This window comes from Aythya ferina (genome assembly GCF_964211825.1).
Source record: "Aythya ferina genome assembly, chromosome: 14".
NCBI lineage: Eukaryota > Metazoa > Chordata > Aves > Anseriformes > Anatidae > Aythya > Aythya ferina.
This window is the reverse complement of record NC_140312.1, coordinates 5,551,911-5,568,582: the sequence shown is the minus strand read 5'-3', so window position 1 is coordinate 5,568,582 and position 16,672 is coordinate 5,551,911. Positions and strand designations below refer to the sequence as shown.

Below are 16,672 nucleotides of genomic sequence, written 5' to 3'. Positions count from 1 at the left end.
CTAGTGATCCTAGGGTTCTATAATGAAAACGTAGGGAACACATACCATGACTTTCCATCCTCCGCAACCAAGAGTGGGAAAGTTTTCACCCCCATGACGGGGAGGTAGCGTGTATCTGGATGTGCAGCGCATATATTAAAGCACTGGGCCACACGGGTACTTTTTTCACAACCCTTTTCTGGAAAGTAGTATTTATAGTACAAAGGGTTGCCCTTTCTAACTTTAAATATTTTCTAGGAATGTTGATTTCTGTGCATGATGTGGCCACTGCTTCACCATCAGGTGATGAGTTAAAGTTTAAACACCAGAGGCTTCATGTTTAGACATGAATTATGCTGCTCTGGGAAGGTTTCACAGCACGAGATACTGAGAGCTTTGGGTGCACACCTTCCCTTTCATCTCTTTGCTGTGTGTATCCTTATTTCTGGAAATGTTGGTCAAGTTTGCTGGATTAAAATCATTGTGGGTTGTTTTTTTTTCCCATGAAATCCAAAGAGGGGCAGGCAGTAGCAGGGCATGCAGTACAGGACTCCACACCGAATCTGCCTTGCCAAGCATCACCTCCAGCACAGCCATCTCGTGCCCTATATCTGAGGACCCCAAAGGCCACTTTTGGTCTCGTTTACAGAGCCAGAGACCTGTTTTTTGGGAACCAGCTCTGTTCTTTTGGGAACCAGCTCCATCACAGTCATTCCTAAGGCACTGAGTTGCTGTTGTGCTGGCAGGGCTGATTCCTTACTCTCCTCTCCATCACCCTGCCCGGGTGTTTGAGGCACCATGGGCTGTCCCCAGGCTGCTGGGTCTTTTCACCCTGGTTTTGCCTCCAGATTAATAGATGTGTTTATAACTACCAGTCAATGCACCACGTTAACACCAGAAATCCTACTTTTCCTCCATGTGAACTTTAATCCAGCTGGCAAATATGGAAGGGGCCAAAAGCCAGGGAGAATTTCCCTTCTCCTGGTGGCTTCTGCTGAGTCATGCTCGGCTTTCTGGCCGTGACATCATGCACTTTTTTCAAAACATAAAGAAAACAAGGCTTTCACCAGCCTGTGATTAACTTAGCTCACCGATCACGGGACAGGGTGACTCAGCATGTCCCCTCCTCCTCCTCCTCCGGGTCGGGGATTTCCTCCCAGCATTTCCTATTGCCCCAGCCCTTGGATGTGCCCTCGGGGGGTTCTCAGCCCGCAGAGGGAGATGCAAGGAGCTGGACTCTATTCTTATGGTGCTCACCAACATATCCTTCTGCCTCCACAGCTGGACAGATGTCTCCCCACCAAACCCTGCCCTCGCACAGCTCCGCAGACTGAGATTTGGCTGGAGCTCGAATTAACTTGGGGCATTTTTCACTCTGTTTGCTGGAGGACCCAGGTGTGGGACTCCCAGCGTGAAGAACTGGCCCCGCGGATGTTTTCTTACAGTTCTTTAGGAATTCCATAGCATTCGATCGCAGCAACCCCTGCCGAAAAAGCGGTTTGGCAACCCTAGTTTCTGAGCAGCTACGCAGATGGATGTAGCAGAGGGACAGCAAAGGGGATGGGGAAAAAAAAGCTGTTCGAGTTGAAAATATCAAAGTTACAGAGGAAGGGCTCAAAAAGGAGCAGTTAGCATCCCTGCAGTTCTCTGCTTTCTCTCTCCACCCACTTTCTGCTGGGAAGTGTTTAAAAATATTTGGTGAGATTCTTGCTCTGAGGGCATGCTCACCAGCAGTGCTCCTTATGGCCAAGCTTTTCGTGCTGACAGCAAACTCCCGGTGGGATTGAGGGGGGAGAGGAAAGGGCCTGCTTTTTTCCACGCTTGCAGACCACAACAGATTTCTGCTGGTGATTTCTCAGCAGGAATTATTCTCTAACTCACGGCTTTGTCTTGAGGCCCCACCAGTGCCCTATCACTACGCAAGGGGGCTTGGTGGGGCTGGGGGTGCCCCCCACGGACCCCTGGCCCTGGAGGGACGGCGCGACGCCCCGCAGAGAGCTGGCGCCGGCTCTTTCTGGAGGTTTCTGGAGAGGCACGGGATCCTCTGGATGTGTGGGGTCAGACAGTGGTGACTCAGTCCTGTCCCGTGACAGCTTCCTTTCTCCTCCAGCCCAGCGGAAACGCTGCTCGTCTGCTTCTGTGCTGCTTCCAGACGATGCCAGAGGCCCCGGCGCTGCTGCAGGGTGCTCGGGGCACCCGGCCCTGGAACAGCTCCTGCCCAAACCAAGCTGGGCTGCAAGGGTTGGTCACACTCACTGTGCATTCAGCCGTCTCCTGCTGCTGTGAGTTTAAGAAATATATACATATTTGTATGCATCTATACACGTAAACATGCATAATACATTAATACAGAAATTTAGCTATTTTTAATATAGAAATACTGCTCTTCTTAGGTGAAAGGTTCATGATCAGAAACATTGCTCTGGAAAACGGGATGCAGAAGCCCTCCTTTCTCTACAGTGTGGGTGGAAGGGAAAGCGACACTGGCTTTTTGCTGTCTCATTTTCGAGGCTAGGTTTTCCTGAAGGTGAGCTTTGAAACATCAGGGTGTTTACACAGGATATCTCTTTCAACTCCATTTGTCATTGGTGTAACGTGAAACATTTTTTTTTTTTTTTTTAAGGGCAGAAGACGCTGGCACTGGGAGGAGCAGATAGGAAAAATGAGCAGATAGCAGGCACAAAGTAGAAGCATGCAACCTGTGTTGTGCAACTACGTCAGAATTTCGTGTTTACACAGGTGAGATGGCACTTCTTGCAACCTGGAGGGAGCGTTACTTCCAGAACATGATTTATGGCTTCTGCCCCGAATTAAAGCATTAATGAGTAAAACAAGACCTCATGATGTTTGAACACAGTGACCTATAAACACACAGGAAATGAAGTGGCTGTGTTTTCGGGTGAAATAGCACTCGTGCTTTGTGCAGAGCAGCCCAGGAAGGACAGGGCCCAACCTGCTTGCAGCTGGGCCAGAGTCAAGCTCCGGAGCCAAGCTCTTCAGAGAGCTAGATAAAATCAGCTATAAATCTGGATTAGATTTTCTAACTAGACCTAATACGTGTTTTCTCTTTTTAATTTTTGTAAAGGCCTCGGGACCTGTGGACTGCTTGCAGCAGACAGCCCTAGCTTCTGCAGCGTGCTCAGTGCTGCCAACATCAACTGGTCAAAGATCACGAGATCACCTGAAAAAACAGGTTCTCTCTGTTTATTTGCTTTCTGGGGTTTACAGTCTCTGCAGTTCGCATTTTAAACTTTGCTCTGCAAAAGCACCCAGAAGGCTCAAAACTTACCCATTTTTTTAACAGAATAAAGGCAAAACTGATGTGGGGGAGGGCCTTTAAAAGTCAATGTGAACTTTGCCACACTGATACAACCAGGCTGACAGTTTTGCTCAGTCCCTCGTTTCTTCCAAGAGAGCCCAAGGTTTTTGTCATGCAATGGTGGCATGAAGCTCAGTCATTTCTTCAGACTTTTATGAAGACAAAGTATAATAGCAGAAATTAGATTAAGCTTTATTCTTGGGGAGAAGCCTAATTAATTTCCTTGTGGAAATTATTAACATTATTCTTTCCCGCTGCATATGCACTACCTATCCCATGCAGTAGGAGCATTTTGCACATATGAAAAGAAGCACTCAACATCATAACGTGCCATGGCACTTGACTAAACTCAGATGGCTGTAGGATTTCACGTGCCTTTCCCACGAGAGCTATTATGCACCTGCTGCCCCTGCAGTTTCCCCCGTTAATTGCCGCAAACCCCTCGCGGGCTGTGGGGTTTTGCAGATAGCTTTAGGGTGAGCAAGCAGAGCGGCTGGGGGTCGCTTCTTCTAGCGCTGAAAATGCAGATGCTGCTGCTCTCCCTGGAGCTGAGCAAAACCCCACATCCTTGGCTGCCCCAGCCCCGCTCCATCAATGCTGGGTGCCCCGCGGCTCCCGGAGCGCTCCCCCTGCCGGCTCCTCCTGCCAGAGGCTCGCTGCCATTTCAAGGTTTGAAAATGGGATTTATTGGACAAATTGGACAAGCAGCTAAGGATACGGGGCCTTGCCCAATGTGCACAGGTTGCTGCCACCACAGCGATACCCCGGCATGGGGACAGACCCCGAGCATCACCCGTGCTGCTGTGCTTGGCACGTGCAGGCTTTGCTTTGCATCGCTGTCTGATCGCTGCAAACACTTCAAGCAGCAGACTTTGATCGCTGGAAGGCAGTCCCACAGCACCTGCACGATTTTTAATGGCTGAGAGAGCTGCGGGGAGTGAAGCAGGACGGCTGCAGCCACGCACCTGCCCGCCTGTGACCACAGACAGCACAGCAGGGGCAGGTTCGGGTGGCGGAGGGGTGCACGCTCAGCACTTCGAGCCCAGCCTCACCGTACAACTCTCATTGCTCACAATGAAATAAAGCAGCACCCATTCACACCCAAAGCACCATTTACATCCGATTCCTCCTGCCCTTCACCCCGACCAGCAGCTTAAGGCCATAATTACCAAACACCGAGCCTTTTGGAAGACAAATGCCAGCCTTTGAGGCCACAGCATCCACCTGCGACACTCCCCTGGCATCGGCTGGCTGTCAGGCTGGAGGCAGAGGGCTCCTGCGGGACCCCAACCGGGACCCCCAGACCGGGACCCCCAACCCAGGACCCCCATCCTGGGTTGGGGCCCGGTGCCCGCATCCCTCCCCCTGCCTCCCGCATCCCGCATCCCGCCTAAGGGGGGCCAAGCGCCCACCCGGGACACCCCCACAGGGGGGGGGTCTCCCACCCCCAGAACCCACCCGGGACACCCCCACGGGGGTCTCTCCCCCCATATCCACCCCCTCCCACCCCCCCCTCGCCCACCCCCCTCTCCCCCTCCCAGCTCTCCCCCAGCCCCCTCCCCTCTTTCCCCGCACGGGGGCGCTCCCCACCCGCTCCCACCCCTCCCCGAACCACGCCCCCTTTAACCCCACCCCCTTTAGCCCCTCCCCCTTTTAACCACGCCCCGTTAAGCCCCTCCCCTATTCTCCCGGCCCCATCCCCGGCCCCGGCCCGGCGCGGCGGCTGGGTGCGGGCTGCGCGCCCCCGCTCCGCGCTCGCCGGGGCCGCGCCGCCGCCGCCGCCGCCGCCGCTGCCGGGCCATGCGGCCCCCCCCGGCGGGCAGGAGGCGATGAGGCTCCGGGGCGGCACGGCGCTCACCCTGCTGCTCGGCTGCCTCTGCGCCCTGCTCTCGCTCTCCTGGTACGGAGCCTTCGGGGGGCACAAAGGTAAATTTGGGGAGGAGGTCGAGGGGGGGGGGGGCTCCCGGTAACGCCCCGGTTGCTGGAGGGGGCGGTGGGATGCGGAGCTGGGGGGGGGTGTGGATGGAGCTCTGGGGGGTGGTTTTGGGGGTCCTGCCTTGGGGAGATGCTGGGGGGTCCCCCCCGGTGGGGTAGGGTGCGGTGGGATCCCGACCCAATGGGGTCCTGTGCGCCCTGGCGCTGCGCATCCCCTGCAGGGTGCTGCAGCCTGAGGGGGGGAGTGGGGGTCCGGAGGTGTCAGTGGTGCTGTGCTGTAACCCAAGGGTGCTTTGGGTTTTGCTGCTGCGATGCACCTCGTCCCCATGCCCGTGGTGAGAACCTCTGTGGGCAATGGGACCCCCTGGGTCCACATCCCCGTGGAGAGGTGGGACCCCAGCGCTTCGGCACCCTTGGGTGCTGGGGGATCCTGGGGAGCCAGAGGTGAGGGTGGAGCCCAGCAGCACCACTGCTGCTGCCGGGGGCTTCAGAGGCAGCGCCCTTCCTGCACCCATGCAGCTCTTGGGGCTTGGTGCTGCAGCTGGGGAACTTGCTTGGGACAGGTCGGGCTCAGCCCTACAGCACGAGGGCTGTCGGCTTTGTCACTTACAAATCACTGCTGGTTTCACCCCGCGTGGGCAAAGCAGGGGTGCAGAGCCCTGTCCTGCCGTGGCACAGGTACTGAGGAGTTTGTCTCCGTGAGCTTTTCCTGACAGCATTTCAGTCACTTTTTCCCACCCTGCTGCTCGCAAAAGCAATGCACCGGATTTACCCTGGCCTGCAGGAAAATTCTGGTTGTTATTTCAGAATCGTGCCTGCCTCGCACGGCGGTGCAGGGACCTCTCGCTCCCGTGCTGGCTGCTCGCCTCTTCCACGTCCTGCAGCCATGGGGTCGGCAGCAGGGTGCTCCAGCTGCCCAGCCCTCTGCAGTGCTCCCAGATATGACCACTTTGCTCTGAGGTGTGGGGCAGGCAGGGGGGAGGTCACCCCGTTACAAATGCTGTTGCTTCGTGTGCTAAAATAACCCAGTCCAGGCATCTCCGTCCTTCCTGGCAGGACCTCGCTAGCGTACGCGTTTCCCTCCGGCACCTGGAGGTTGCTGCTCGCTGCAGCAGGTTACAAACGACGTGGGTCAGGCGGTGTCAGCGCAGCAGGTTTCCGGGCATTGTGGTCACTTGTGCGCGTATCGGGCTGTCACGAGCTGGAGAAGACCTTGGGAGGTCATTCGGTCCATCTCCTGCCCCTGCGCGGGATCGGCGATGTCTAAGCCCTTCCTGACAGATGTTTATCCTGTTCCCTCATAAAAACCTCACTGACAGGGATGCCTGAGCTCCCCAGACGATCCGTCTGACATTTAACAGCCCTACCGTTGGATTTTTCTTATGAGCAGAGCAGAGATGCCTTTTCCTTCAGTTTGGTTCCCTGCTTGCTCCTTGCCTGTTTTTCGGGCACGTGCAGGGAAGTTCCTTCCCTCTTTAGGGAGCTGGTTGGGTATTTGGGTGTTGCTGCTGTGTTTCCCCTTAGTCCCTGCCAATATCGATCGTGCTATTGCCAGTTCCTTTGATCATTCTTTTTAGGTCAGTGTGCTAGATCTGGGGTTGTTCTCGTTGCTCTCCTCAGGGCTGTCATCTTCCCGAAGAGTGGCACTAGCTGTGGTATAGGACCAAACCGCTGCCCTGCCTGTGCTCAGAAGCACGAGGGATTACTTGAGATCCTTATCTACTGCAAAGTGTTTGCTTTTTACTTTTGCCACAGACGACTCTCGTTTAATTTTTTTTTTTTTTAATCCCATCTGCCCCCCAGCCATTCTTCTCCAGAACTTTTCCTGCTTTTCATCCCTCATCGTGTGTTCGGCCGGTTAATTATTCTTACCAAATCACATTACCTCACGCTTGTCCTTGCTGAACAGCGTCCTTATTTTTTTTTTTTCAGCTTCTGAAGTGTCAGGATGGTTTTGAATTCTGATCTTGTCCTCCCGTGGGCTGGCAGTCCCTCTCAGCTTGCTGTCACCTCCCGGTGCCATCGGCACGTCGTCTGTGCCGAAACCCAAGTCCTGAATGAAAGCGCCAGGCAGTGTCCCATCTGGGGTGGGTTCCCTGTGCCGTACTTTGTGCTCCCTGTCCATGCTTTAAATGCAGTCACCAATTCACTGTCGGGTTTCCCAGCAGTGAGACACCCCCGTGAGGATGCCCAGACCCCTCCTGCATCTCTAGCTTTGTCCCTGGGATGTCGTGCCCGGAAACAAAGAAATACAGAACATTCGATGTGATTTAGTTTTGATAAAGAGGTTAGCTCTTGCTCGAGTCCTCATTATTGTCTAAGTACTTCAATTGAAGTTAAGCTGATTATTTTATAATATCCTGGATCCTCCTCATCCCCGTCCCCTTCTTCACGACAGGCCTTGTGTTTCCCAGCCTTCTGCAGCATCAGCTGGGGATGGCTCCTGGTACCCCTGAGCTGTGGAATGCTTGCATTTGGGGTGAGGCAGGGAAGGTGCCCACACTGCCTCAGGTGGGGAATGAAAATGATTTTAAAGCACAAGGAAAGCATTGCAGAGCCTGCTTGTCTCTGCTACCCTGCTCTTGGAAGGACAAAACAATTAAGCGAAAGAAAATAAAACAGGTCAGACCAGCTCCAGAGCTGCCCTTCTGTACCCAATTAGGGTTTGTTTCCCCGCTAATAGTGTTCTGCTGCGACGTGGTTATTAGCAAAGTTTTGACCCCGTGGTCCGCAAAAGCAGGCACTGCCTCTTCTCAGCAGGCTCAAGAAGTGGTGCTGGAGCAGGGCTGAGGAGGATCAAGCCGTGGTGGGGCTGAGCACCAGGGGGGACACATGCTGAGCCCCTGCAGAGGTGCGTGTGGTCCCACCAGGAGCTGCAACCCTGCATCAACGTGCTTGCTCTTCTCCGGACTGCGAGGGGACGTGAGGTGCCCTCAGGTCTGGAGGTGCCACCAGTGGAGCGAAGGCAGCGGTGGCGCGGGGAGGTGTCCCTGAGCACCTGCACAAAGTCCTCGTGGTGCGGCGCAGAAAGCCGTGAGCTCAGACCCTCTCCAGAAGCAGCAGTCACACCTTGGGGGACGGCTCCATCGGCCGTATCTCCTGCCGCAGCGTGTGGGCTTCCCATTTCTGCGCTTTCACTTCTGTTCCCTGCTCTTGTACGCACCTGGCTGTAGGGCTTTGTGGTTTCCCTTGGAGGTGTGGGGGCATCGGCTGCGGTCCCCGTGCACACCACAGCCCTGCTCTGCGCTGGGGGCTTTCCTTGCCACCCGGAGCCTCTCTGAAGCGTTCACCAGCAGCTGCAGCGTGCGCTTGTGGTGGCCGAGGAGGTGCAGGTGGGGGCTCGGTGCAGGAAACTTGATGTTAAACTGTATAACAAATAAAAAAAGATAGATACAAATGTTTCTGAGAGCCTCTGCTTGGTTGGTGCTTGTCAAAAGTTGTGTGCAGTGCATGGCTGCAGAGCAGCAGCGTTTGCAGAATTATCCTGCCCGTGGTTTGACCAAATTTCGTCCTGCGAGCGAATGGCCCCGCGCAGTCTGTTGATACGCATTTATCAAATTAAATCTTTCATTGCCTGCAGTCAGCTGTATTTCTGCTTACATTGCTTGGCAGTTTTTGTTGGGTTTTTAAACTGGGCTCTCGATCTGTGCTGCACGTGCACTCGTTTGTGTCCCTTTGCTGCTCCGACACGAAGCGCTGTCGTCGTGTGATGGAGCTTAAATCCCTGCTGGTGGAAGAAGCCGTTCTCCAGACTGGGGTAGTGGGATGTGGAGTCTTGGATGTGGCCCTGGATGTGCTGTATCCCTCCCTGGGGACATCAATCAGCTGCATTCACAGCACCCCCTTGTCACAGGGGTCTGGAGGGCAGAGCTTCCTGCAACAGAGGCTGCGGCAAGATGTAGGAGAGGAGTGGGTTAACACCCCCCCCCCATTATATCAAGTGCTTCTTGTGGCTTACTTCTCTTACAGAACAAAACCATTTCTAATTTGTGATTCCGTTTGATTCATCTGAAAGAAATCATTGATTTGTGCTTATATCCGGGATGTTCATTGATTATTCACTTAGCGTTTAAGGTAAAGCACATCTATAGCTTGCTAGTTTAAGTGAAGCTGCCAGTCATCTCCGGAAAGCTTTGAAGCCTGCTAAATTATGAAGAAATTGCTTTAGTGATAAATTGGGCAAAGCTGCTTCGCTTGATAAACTCCGGTTATTCACTGCGGGAAGTGCAGCTGTGGGTGTCGGGTCCCCATGAGGACCAGAGCATTGGGAGCCCTTCGGGTTGGTGCCGTGCCGAGGTTCAGCCAAATATCTGTCCCATCCCATCCTGTCCCACTATGTGTGGCAGAGGATGGAGAAGAGCAGCTCCTGCGGGGGGAAAAAGTGGAGCCAGAGTCACGGCTGAAGCCTCTTTGGGGCTGAACTGCAGAAAACCTCTGCTCGGGTACGTTGTAAGGGCGTGAACTCGCTTCTGCTGCAGTCAGCCAACCGCTCACCCGCTGCTGGCACCACTGAACGCTCGCCGAGATTTGCATCTGAGTTAGAAATGAGTTAACAGAAAATGCCCCAAACTCTGGGCTATTCCAGGCAGCTCCCTTTGCTGTGCTCCTCTCCCCGTGCCCTTGGATTTAGGCGTCCTGCAGGCTTGGATCAAGGGTTTTCACAAGTGGAAGCCTATGGGGTCAGCGGGGCTCAGTGCAGGGAGGGCAAATTATGGGGTTATGGAAACTATTAAAAGAAAGACAGGGCTTTAGCTGGGGCTCAAAGGTGAGCCGTGTGGGAAGGACAGCCTTACGGGGCTTGGTGATCAAACATCTGCTTAATAGCTTCCTGGTCTGGGGAGAGGATTGTTGCCTTTGACAGAGGGAAATGTGTTTTTCTGCATTTTTGTTTTAATTGAGGTGTCGGGAGGCTTTTTATTCAGCGATGACCTTCTTTGTTTTGTTTTTGAGCCCTCACAGAGAACAGCTCACGTCAGGCTTCCCTTGTGAAGCAAGAAAATCTGGGAAGGGCGGGTTTCTGTTCCAAGCCATCCCTTTCTGTGTGAGTTGTGGCACTGGCTGCTTTTCCTCCCGTTTTCCTCTTGGTGCCCAGCCACATCCGAGCCTCCAGGACGGGTTCAGTACTGTGGACACCCCGCTGATGCGCAGACAGCACCGTGACTACATCTGCCATGGGGTGACCCCGCTGTGGGGTGACCCCACTGGTGTTTCATGTCCCTCCCTTTCTCTGCAATGTGCCCCCTAAGCAGGGGACTCAGCCGTGTGGTGAGGCAACCGGGCACATTTGTGCGAGTTGTTTTCAGTTCTGCTTATTTTAGAATGGACAGCGGTAGCGTTAACATGTAAATCATTAGGTTTTCAAGGGGGTTGTATGCAAAAACCAATCTCCACCAGCCTTTTTTTTTTTTCCCCGTTATGAGTTCAGTCAAGTCGTGCTGTCCGTATACTTTTAGCCATGCCTGTCATGCTCCTGCCTTAGGGCTTGCTGGCAGTGGGACAGACGCCGAGCTGGGGCATAGCCCAGCCCGCCTCACACCTCTTCCTCCAGGAGGTTTCAGACCACCCTGACCACATCCACGGCTCTGCCCTGAGGAACAAGGGCTTTTCTTCTCTCCCTGTGGTGGTGAGAGCTTTCTGGAAATCGGGTGCAACACAGAGACCTTTTTGTCACTTGCAGCCTGTCTGTTTGCCATAGCAAATCCTGGGTGTGCAGTCACTGCTCCGAGGAGTTTCATGTCCTCAGTAGGAGGAGCGCTACCAAAAACATCGCAGAGTCTTCGAGAGCCCTTGTAAATTATCAAAGAAACACTTCCAATACTGAGAGGTGACCTGTGAGTGCATTGCATGTTTGTATAGCCAGCTTTAGTGGGAGCATAGTGGGAACACAACCCTGCCAGGACAAGAACTGGTGCAGAAGCAGCCGGGGAAGGTTTCCCAACGAAGACAACGCCGCCGCGGTCCTCTGTGCCCCGGAGCCGAGCTTCTCTGTGCATCCCCAGTGCGTGTCACCACGTGCACGTAGAGAGCAAGGGAAATATCTGACTGCATCGATTGCCTGGTGGACGGATGGACTCGGGGGGTGTTACGCTCTCAGACTTAGCAGCTGCCACGGAAAAGTAGCTGTCAAGTGAATCAGTCAATTAGCGCCGCGGCGGCCTCCCCTCCCTCCTCTCGGTGTCCAGGCTGATCTTTTTGCTCTTGTTTGATCTCGCCTTTCCTGTTTTAACTATTCCTTTTTCGTGCCACCTCTCATTGCACTTTCTCGGGTGTTGTCTTTGATATCTTTTCCTCTGTCTTCCATTTTCCTCATCTTCCTCTCTCTCTTCTTCCTTTGATTTTGTAGAAAATGACCAGGACAGATTTCTCATGTGTCTCTCCCTCTCTTAATCTTGTCCAGCTTGAGTTATCACCATTCCAGGAACTTTCCCAGATGCCTGCCTAGTGCAGTGACTTCGTTCTCTCCAAGGGATGACTTTTGGTAGGAGCTGCTGAAGCAGAACAGGCTGCAGGGGGAGAAGGTGGTGATGGTCCTGCACAGGCCAGGGCTTCCTCTGAGTCCTTCCAGCATCCAGCTCCTCCACCTCCAGTCTCATGTCTGATATCCCACGTGCTCCATGTGTGCTGGTCCGTCTGCTTAGTCAGCACCAAAACTTCCCTCACAAAGGGGACTGGGACCAGGGTGCGAGATGCTGAGCTCTTGACTCATTGACTCTTATATCACCCTGGTGATAAAGCCCCCACTTGTTGACAGATCCCACCGCAGGGCAGCTGTAGGATGTGTTCCCTCTTTCCATGGGTATTTGAGAGTGATGGCAGGGTCAGGTGCAGCAAAACGTTGGCAGAAAAAAACAGTAAAAGAAGAGAAAATGAGCTGAACCCTCCTGGTCTGAGCATACCACGTGGAGGGGATGCTCATGCCCGCTGGGTGGCTTGCGGGACTTTGGGAGAGCTTATCCTGCACCTCGCAGGTGGAGCTTGAAGTAAATCAAAGGACAAGAAAGCGTCGTGTTTAAAAGCTGATTAATTTGCTGACTTTAGGGATGGAGAGGTATTAAACTAAAAAAAAAATAAATATGGAAATGAGCAAATTCTAGCTGAGTGCAAACTTCTGAGCTTGATGGCTGAAATCCTCTGCCTTGTCGTTCCCGTGAAGAGGCACGAAACGTGTTTTCCTCGAGCTAAAAGGCTGACCTGGGAGGGAGGAGAGGGTAAGTAACCAGAAGGGCTGATGAGCGTAATTAGGACATGGATTGTGGGTTGGCTCCATATAGATCAGTTTGTGTTTCATTAACGTCTGGTTCCACCCTGTCTGTCGGTTTTATTAGATTAATTTATTACTTTTTGAAAGTGCCTCTCCGATGAGCTAAAATATCTATTTACTGGAAGTATTTGGTTACCATGAAAAAGTGTATTTGGCATGTCCTCGGCAAATATTAACTACCTTCTTTTGTTTCTTTTTGCAATTTAATTGTCTATTTATCCTGAGTATTGATTGCTGAAGGCCTCGGTAATTATTTGCTGATTTTGGAAATAATGATTTTAAAGGATTGGATTACGTTTGCAATATTAATCATTGCCGTGGTGTGCTCGTCTCGGAGGATGGGATCTCGCTGACGGCTCCGGTTGCAATGTGAACATTTACGGTCTGAAACTCTGCTGCTGTCTGAAAATAACAAAATCGTTACTGGGGTTTTGTTCCTGAAACGGAGCAGATATTTGCAGAGAGGCAAACCTGGCAGCTGCAATTAGCCTATAAATCCGCCGTTCCTGTTGGCAGTAGGAGTGGTCGGGCTCTGTAGTCAAATAAAAAGACAATTTTGTTTTATTTACTCCGTGCTGCTCCGCTCTTCTCAAAATAACGTAATGCCGTGTTGGTCCCTCCTCTGGTGCAGGGTTGGTGGGGAGAGGGACAGCCCCTGTGCAGTGGCAATACAGCAGCGATGCATCCTTGTTTTTGGGAGGGAGAAGAAACACCCTGCAAGGGTGTTACACTCGCAGGGAAATGTTCTGCCGTGCAGAGGCACATCTTGCTTTGGGGGAAGGTGAGAAATTGGAAAGTCTCTGCTGGGAGCTGAGTAATTGGCACCTGCTATTATTGTGTCCCTCCTCCCCCCTTTAATAACTTGTTTATAGAGATACCTCTCCTACAGAGCTCATTACGAAGCTGTAAAACATGCTTTTAAAAAAAAAAAAAAAAGGCATTTTTATTCACATCAGGTCTGCTTACCTACTTTCTTATGTTTCTATAAGGGGGAAAGAGCTCTCATCTCATCCAGGAGTCTCCTCGTTTCCTGCCATGGGTGCCCATGGGGAGGTGGGAAGTGTCCTGGCCATCCCTGGAAGGAGATGTAATTCCTCCGTTAATACAAACCTCGTGGCTGGGAGAGGAATGTTGGCTCGTGAGGGTTTGGGCCTTGAAGCAAGGGATGGTGCTGGCTGTTTGAATCACACCAGGTTCATCTCTGTCAGCTCACATGGTGACATGTGGCTGGAGAGCACGGACAGCGACATTTATCATCCACCCCTGGGGTCTCTCCTTGCAGCAAATCCCACTTCTTCCTGTTGCACACAGTGAATTGCTTAATTGCTTTTAAGAGTTTCATCGCTTTTTATTGTTATTATTGCGTTGTGGTGCAGGAGGAAGCTGGGAGCATTTCTGGATCCCATCCTGGGTCTTTGGATGGCCAAGTCCTGCTCAGCTTCATCCCCATGCGTGTGCCCCGACCTCAGCCTCCTCCCAAACGCGTGAGGAGGAGAGGGCAACGTCATGTCCATGGCAATTGTTTTCTGATTCTTTTCGCTACCTGGCAGAACAAAATGATAAAAGGAGCCTCAGAAAAGAGGGCATTGCAGCAAGCCCCGGCAGGGATGTAATCTCTTTTCTTCATACCAAGGTATAAAGATAATTCCGATCAGGATTGAAACAGCGGATGGCAAATAATTCTTGAACAATCCGCTTATGGTGTTCCAGGACGCGAATGAAAACCACTAATGGGATAAAGAAGGATCTAGATAATTATCTCGGCTATGTTAAATCCTGTCGTTTCAGGAGAGTGCTCTTGTGTGGACGCTAATTTCATGTGTACTAAATGCTAAAGCTGACTAGATGTTTTCAGAAGTTAACTCATCCCAAAATAGAGACATCATTGCTTGGTGATCATCTGTCTTTTATCTACCTGGTTGGCCTTAATAAATCTGATTTCTGGTCCCTGCTATCCCATTTCCCTTTTTTCCCCCTCCCTACAGCTGGTTAAAGCAGAGACGCACATTTTATCCAGGGCAGATTTGAAGCCGCCTTCATCCTTTTCCTTTTTTCATTTGGTCTGCTGTTGTGGGAGAGTTTCTGCTCTTTTTTTTTTCTTTTTCTTTTTTTTTTTTTTTTTGGCTGATAATGCTGTTGTTTTAAGCCTGACTGAGGAGCTGCTTGCAATATTAAGGTATGCAAGACATTTTTAAATTTGATCTATTTTTTTCCCCCAGCAAGAGCTCTGCCTTGCAGCGTGGAGAACTGCGCTGTGCTCCAAAACAAATCCGGTTGCACGGTCGCTTTAATGAGGCTCTTGTTGCAGGCTCTTTGCTCCCTTTGTGTCTGCAGCTAATGGTTGCCCCACGGCCGAAGCAGAGGATGGCAGAAAGAGAAAGGAACAGCTTTGTATTGACAGCAGCCATGACGTTTGGATGGGTTTGGATCCGCTAACAGTGTTCCCAGCCCCGTGTTACGGAACAAGAAGCATGGTCTCTTTTTGTCTTGGTGATGTGCTTCTAGAGCAGGAGCTCTCGAGCTTGAATTGCCCACACAGAAGCCTCAGCATCAGGATTCCTCCACCTCCTGCTCTCGGTTCCTGTGGCTCTGGGAGCTGGGCTGATTTTAACCGCTGTGCCTGGTGCAGGCTTTGCCCTGCAACCGCTGGCATTGCACAAGAGGAACCTGGCGAGGCCTGCCAGTTGACCCCTAAAAGTCAATCGATTGCTGTGTAAGGCAAGATACCCATCTTATCTCTGAGAACAGCAGCTCTTGAATTGCACAGGAATCTTAACGGGGACTTTTACCTGGGTCTTGGTATCGCTGCGTGCCCTCTGAATGAACCACTCCCTGATGAATCTCGTGATGTGCTCATCGTGAAGCCTCCCTCCTCGACCCTGTGCTGAGCTGGGTCCCCACAGCAGTTCGCTCCAGAGAGCATCCTCAGCTCTCTGCCATCTCCTGCCGGGCCCAGCCGTCCCCAGGGCAAAACATCCACCTTGCTGGGGGTCTGAGGAACCCTCAAAGCTTGTGGTCATCATGCAAGTCCCTCGAAAAAGATGTCAGACCCTGGCTATTTCAAACGTGGGTCTCCTGGTCAGCGAGGCCAGGATCGCTGGTCCCCAGCAGGAGAGTGGGAGATGTCGGCAGCAGAGGGCTGGTGGTGGGCGAAGCCAGGATTGCCAAGCCGGGCAGAGCAGGCTGGGAACAGCTTCTGTTTGCTGGCGTGTGGCCTTGTGCAGAGGTGTGGATGTTTTTGTTTACTTTGGCTTTCAGCAGAAGTCCTTATTGCTTCTCTTGCTGCCAGCTTCCTCTGGGTCGCCCTCTTTCCCTCTGCTCTGCCTGCGTTCTGTGCTGCGGTTTCAATTATTTATAGTATTTCATTTTCCCTTAAACTACTCCGCTGCGTGAGCACTATTTAAACAGCTGTCACTTCCCGAGCCCGTTGTACCGATAGGCGAAGTGACGGGCCTTCTGCAGGCGACTCGTTAAAAGCATCTCAGGGCTCTTCAGGATGGGCGACGATGTAAATATGAGATTGCCATCGGATCTTGTGCTGTGGGCAGCTGGGACAGCGGCTGGTGAAACAACGATCCCCTTACTGCTCTTGAGTAATGGGAGAAAACTGCGGCAGGTAACAGAAGGGAAGGGAGAACGACATCGCAGTCGAACGTGCTCCATTTTTTTGGTGAAACTTAAGCAGCCTTAAACACGAGGTGTGTTCCCCTCTCTGCTCCATCGCTGTGCGTCCGGAGGCACCTCATTAAAATAATTTAGTTTCATTTAGACACAGACTGGTGTAACAGAGAAATCCTCGGTGACAGGGCAGCGCAGGCCTCTGAGCTGGTTTCAATCCGGAGGCGATGCCGGAGCAGGCAGGGTTAGCTCTTCAATTTGCTGCTCCCTCATTTCTACCTCTGCAGTCTTAAGCTTAGAGAATAAGCAGAAAATATTTGTTTAAATCCCTTTCTTCATTGCTGCCGTGTTCAAACTGAATTAACTCCCTTCCAGAGGAAGTCTGCGCCGTAGGAAACATCTGCCACGGCCCAAATTGTGTTTGAGGTCGGGATTAAAATGTATGTAACTGTTCAGCGGTGAACAATGAATACACAAATCCTGCTCTTCGTCAACAATTGTTTGCAAAACATGATTTGTACGCTCCTCTTGTACCTGTGCGGCTACCAGGATGTGCTGCT

The 16,672-nt window shown here is 52.2% G+C and overlaps 1 protein-coding gene and 1 long non-coding RNA gene across 2 annotated transcripts in view; both read left to right on the top strand.

Annotated features, from left to right (window-relative positions):
- The first annotated feature begins 2,089 nt into the window (after positions 1-2,089).
- LOC311444303 lies at positions 2,090-4,404 on the top strand. Its single transcript, XR_014697804.1, has 5 exons — positions 2,090-2,261; positions 2,373-2,506; positions 2,603-2,718; positions 3,065-3,172; positions 3,284-4,404. It is a non-coding gene; the product is annotated as an uncharacterized lncRNA (long non-coding RNA).
- A 614-nt stretch (positions 4,405-5,018) lies between these two features.
- Positions 5,019-16,672, top strand: part of MGAT4B (alpha-1,3-mannosyl-glycoprotein 4-beta-N-acetylglucosaminyltransferase B) — a 43,423-nt gene continuing 31,769 nt past the window's right edge. The window contains exon 1 of the mRNA XM_084535613.1: positions 5,019-5,224. Coding sequence (XP_084391739.1) covers positions 5,128-5,224 — 97 coding nt within the window. The 5' untranslated portion in view covers positions 5,019-5,127. The remainder of the gene's footprint in view (positions 5,225-16,672) is intronic.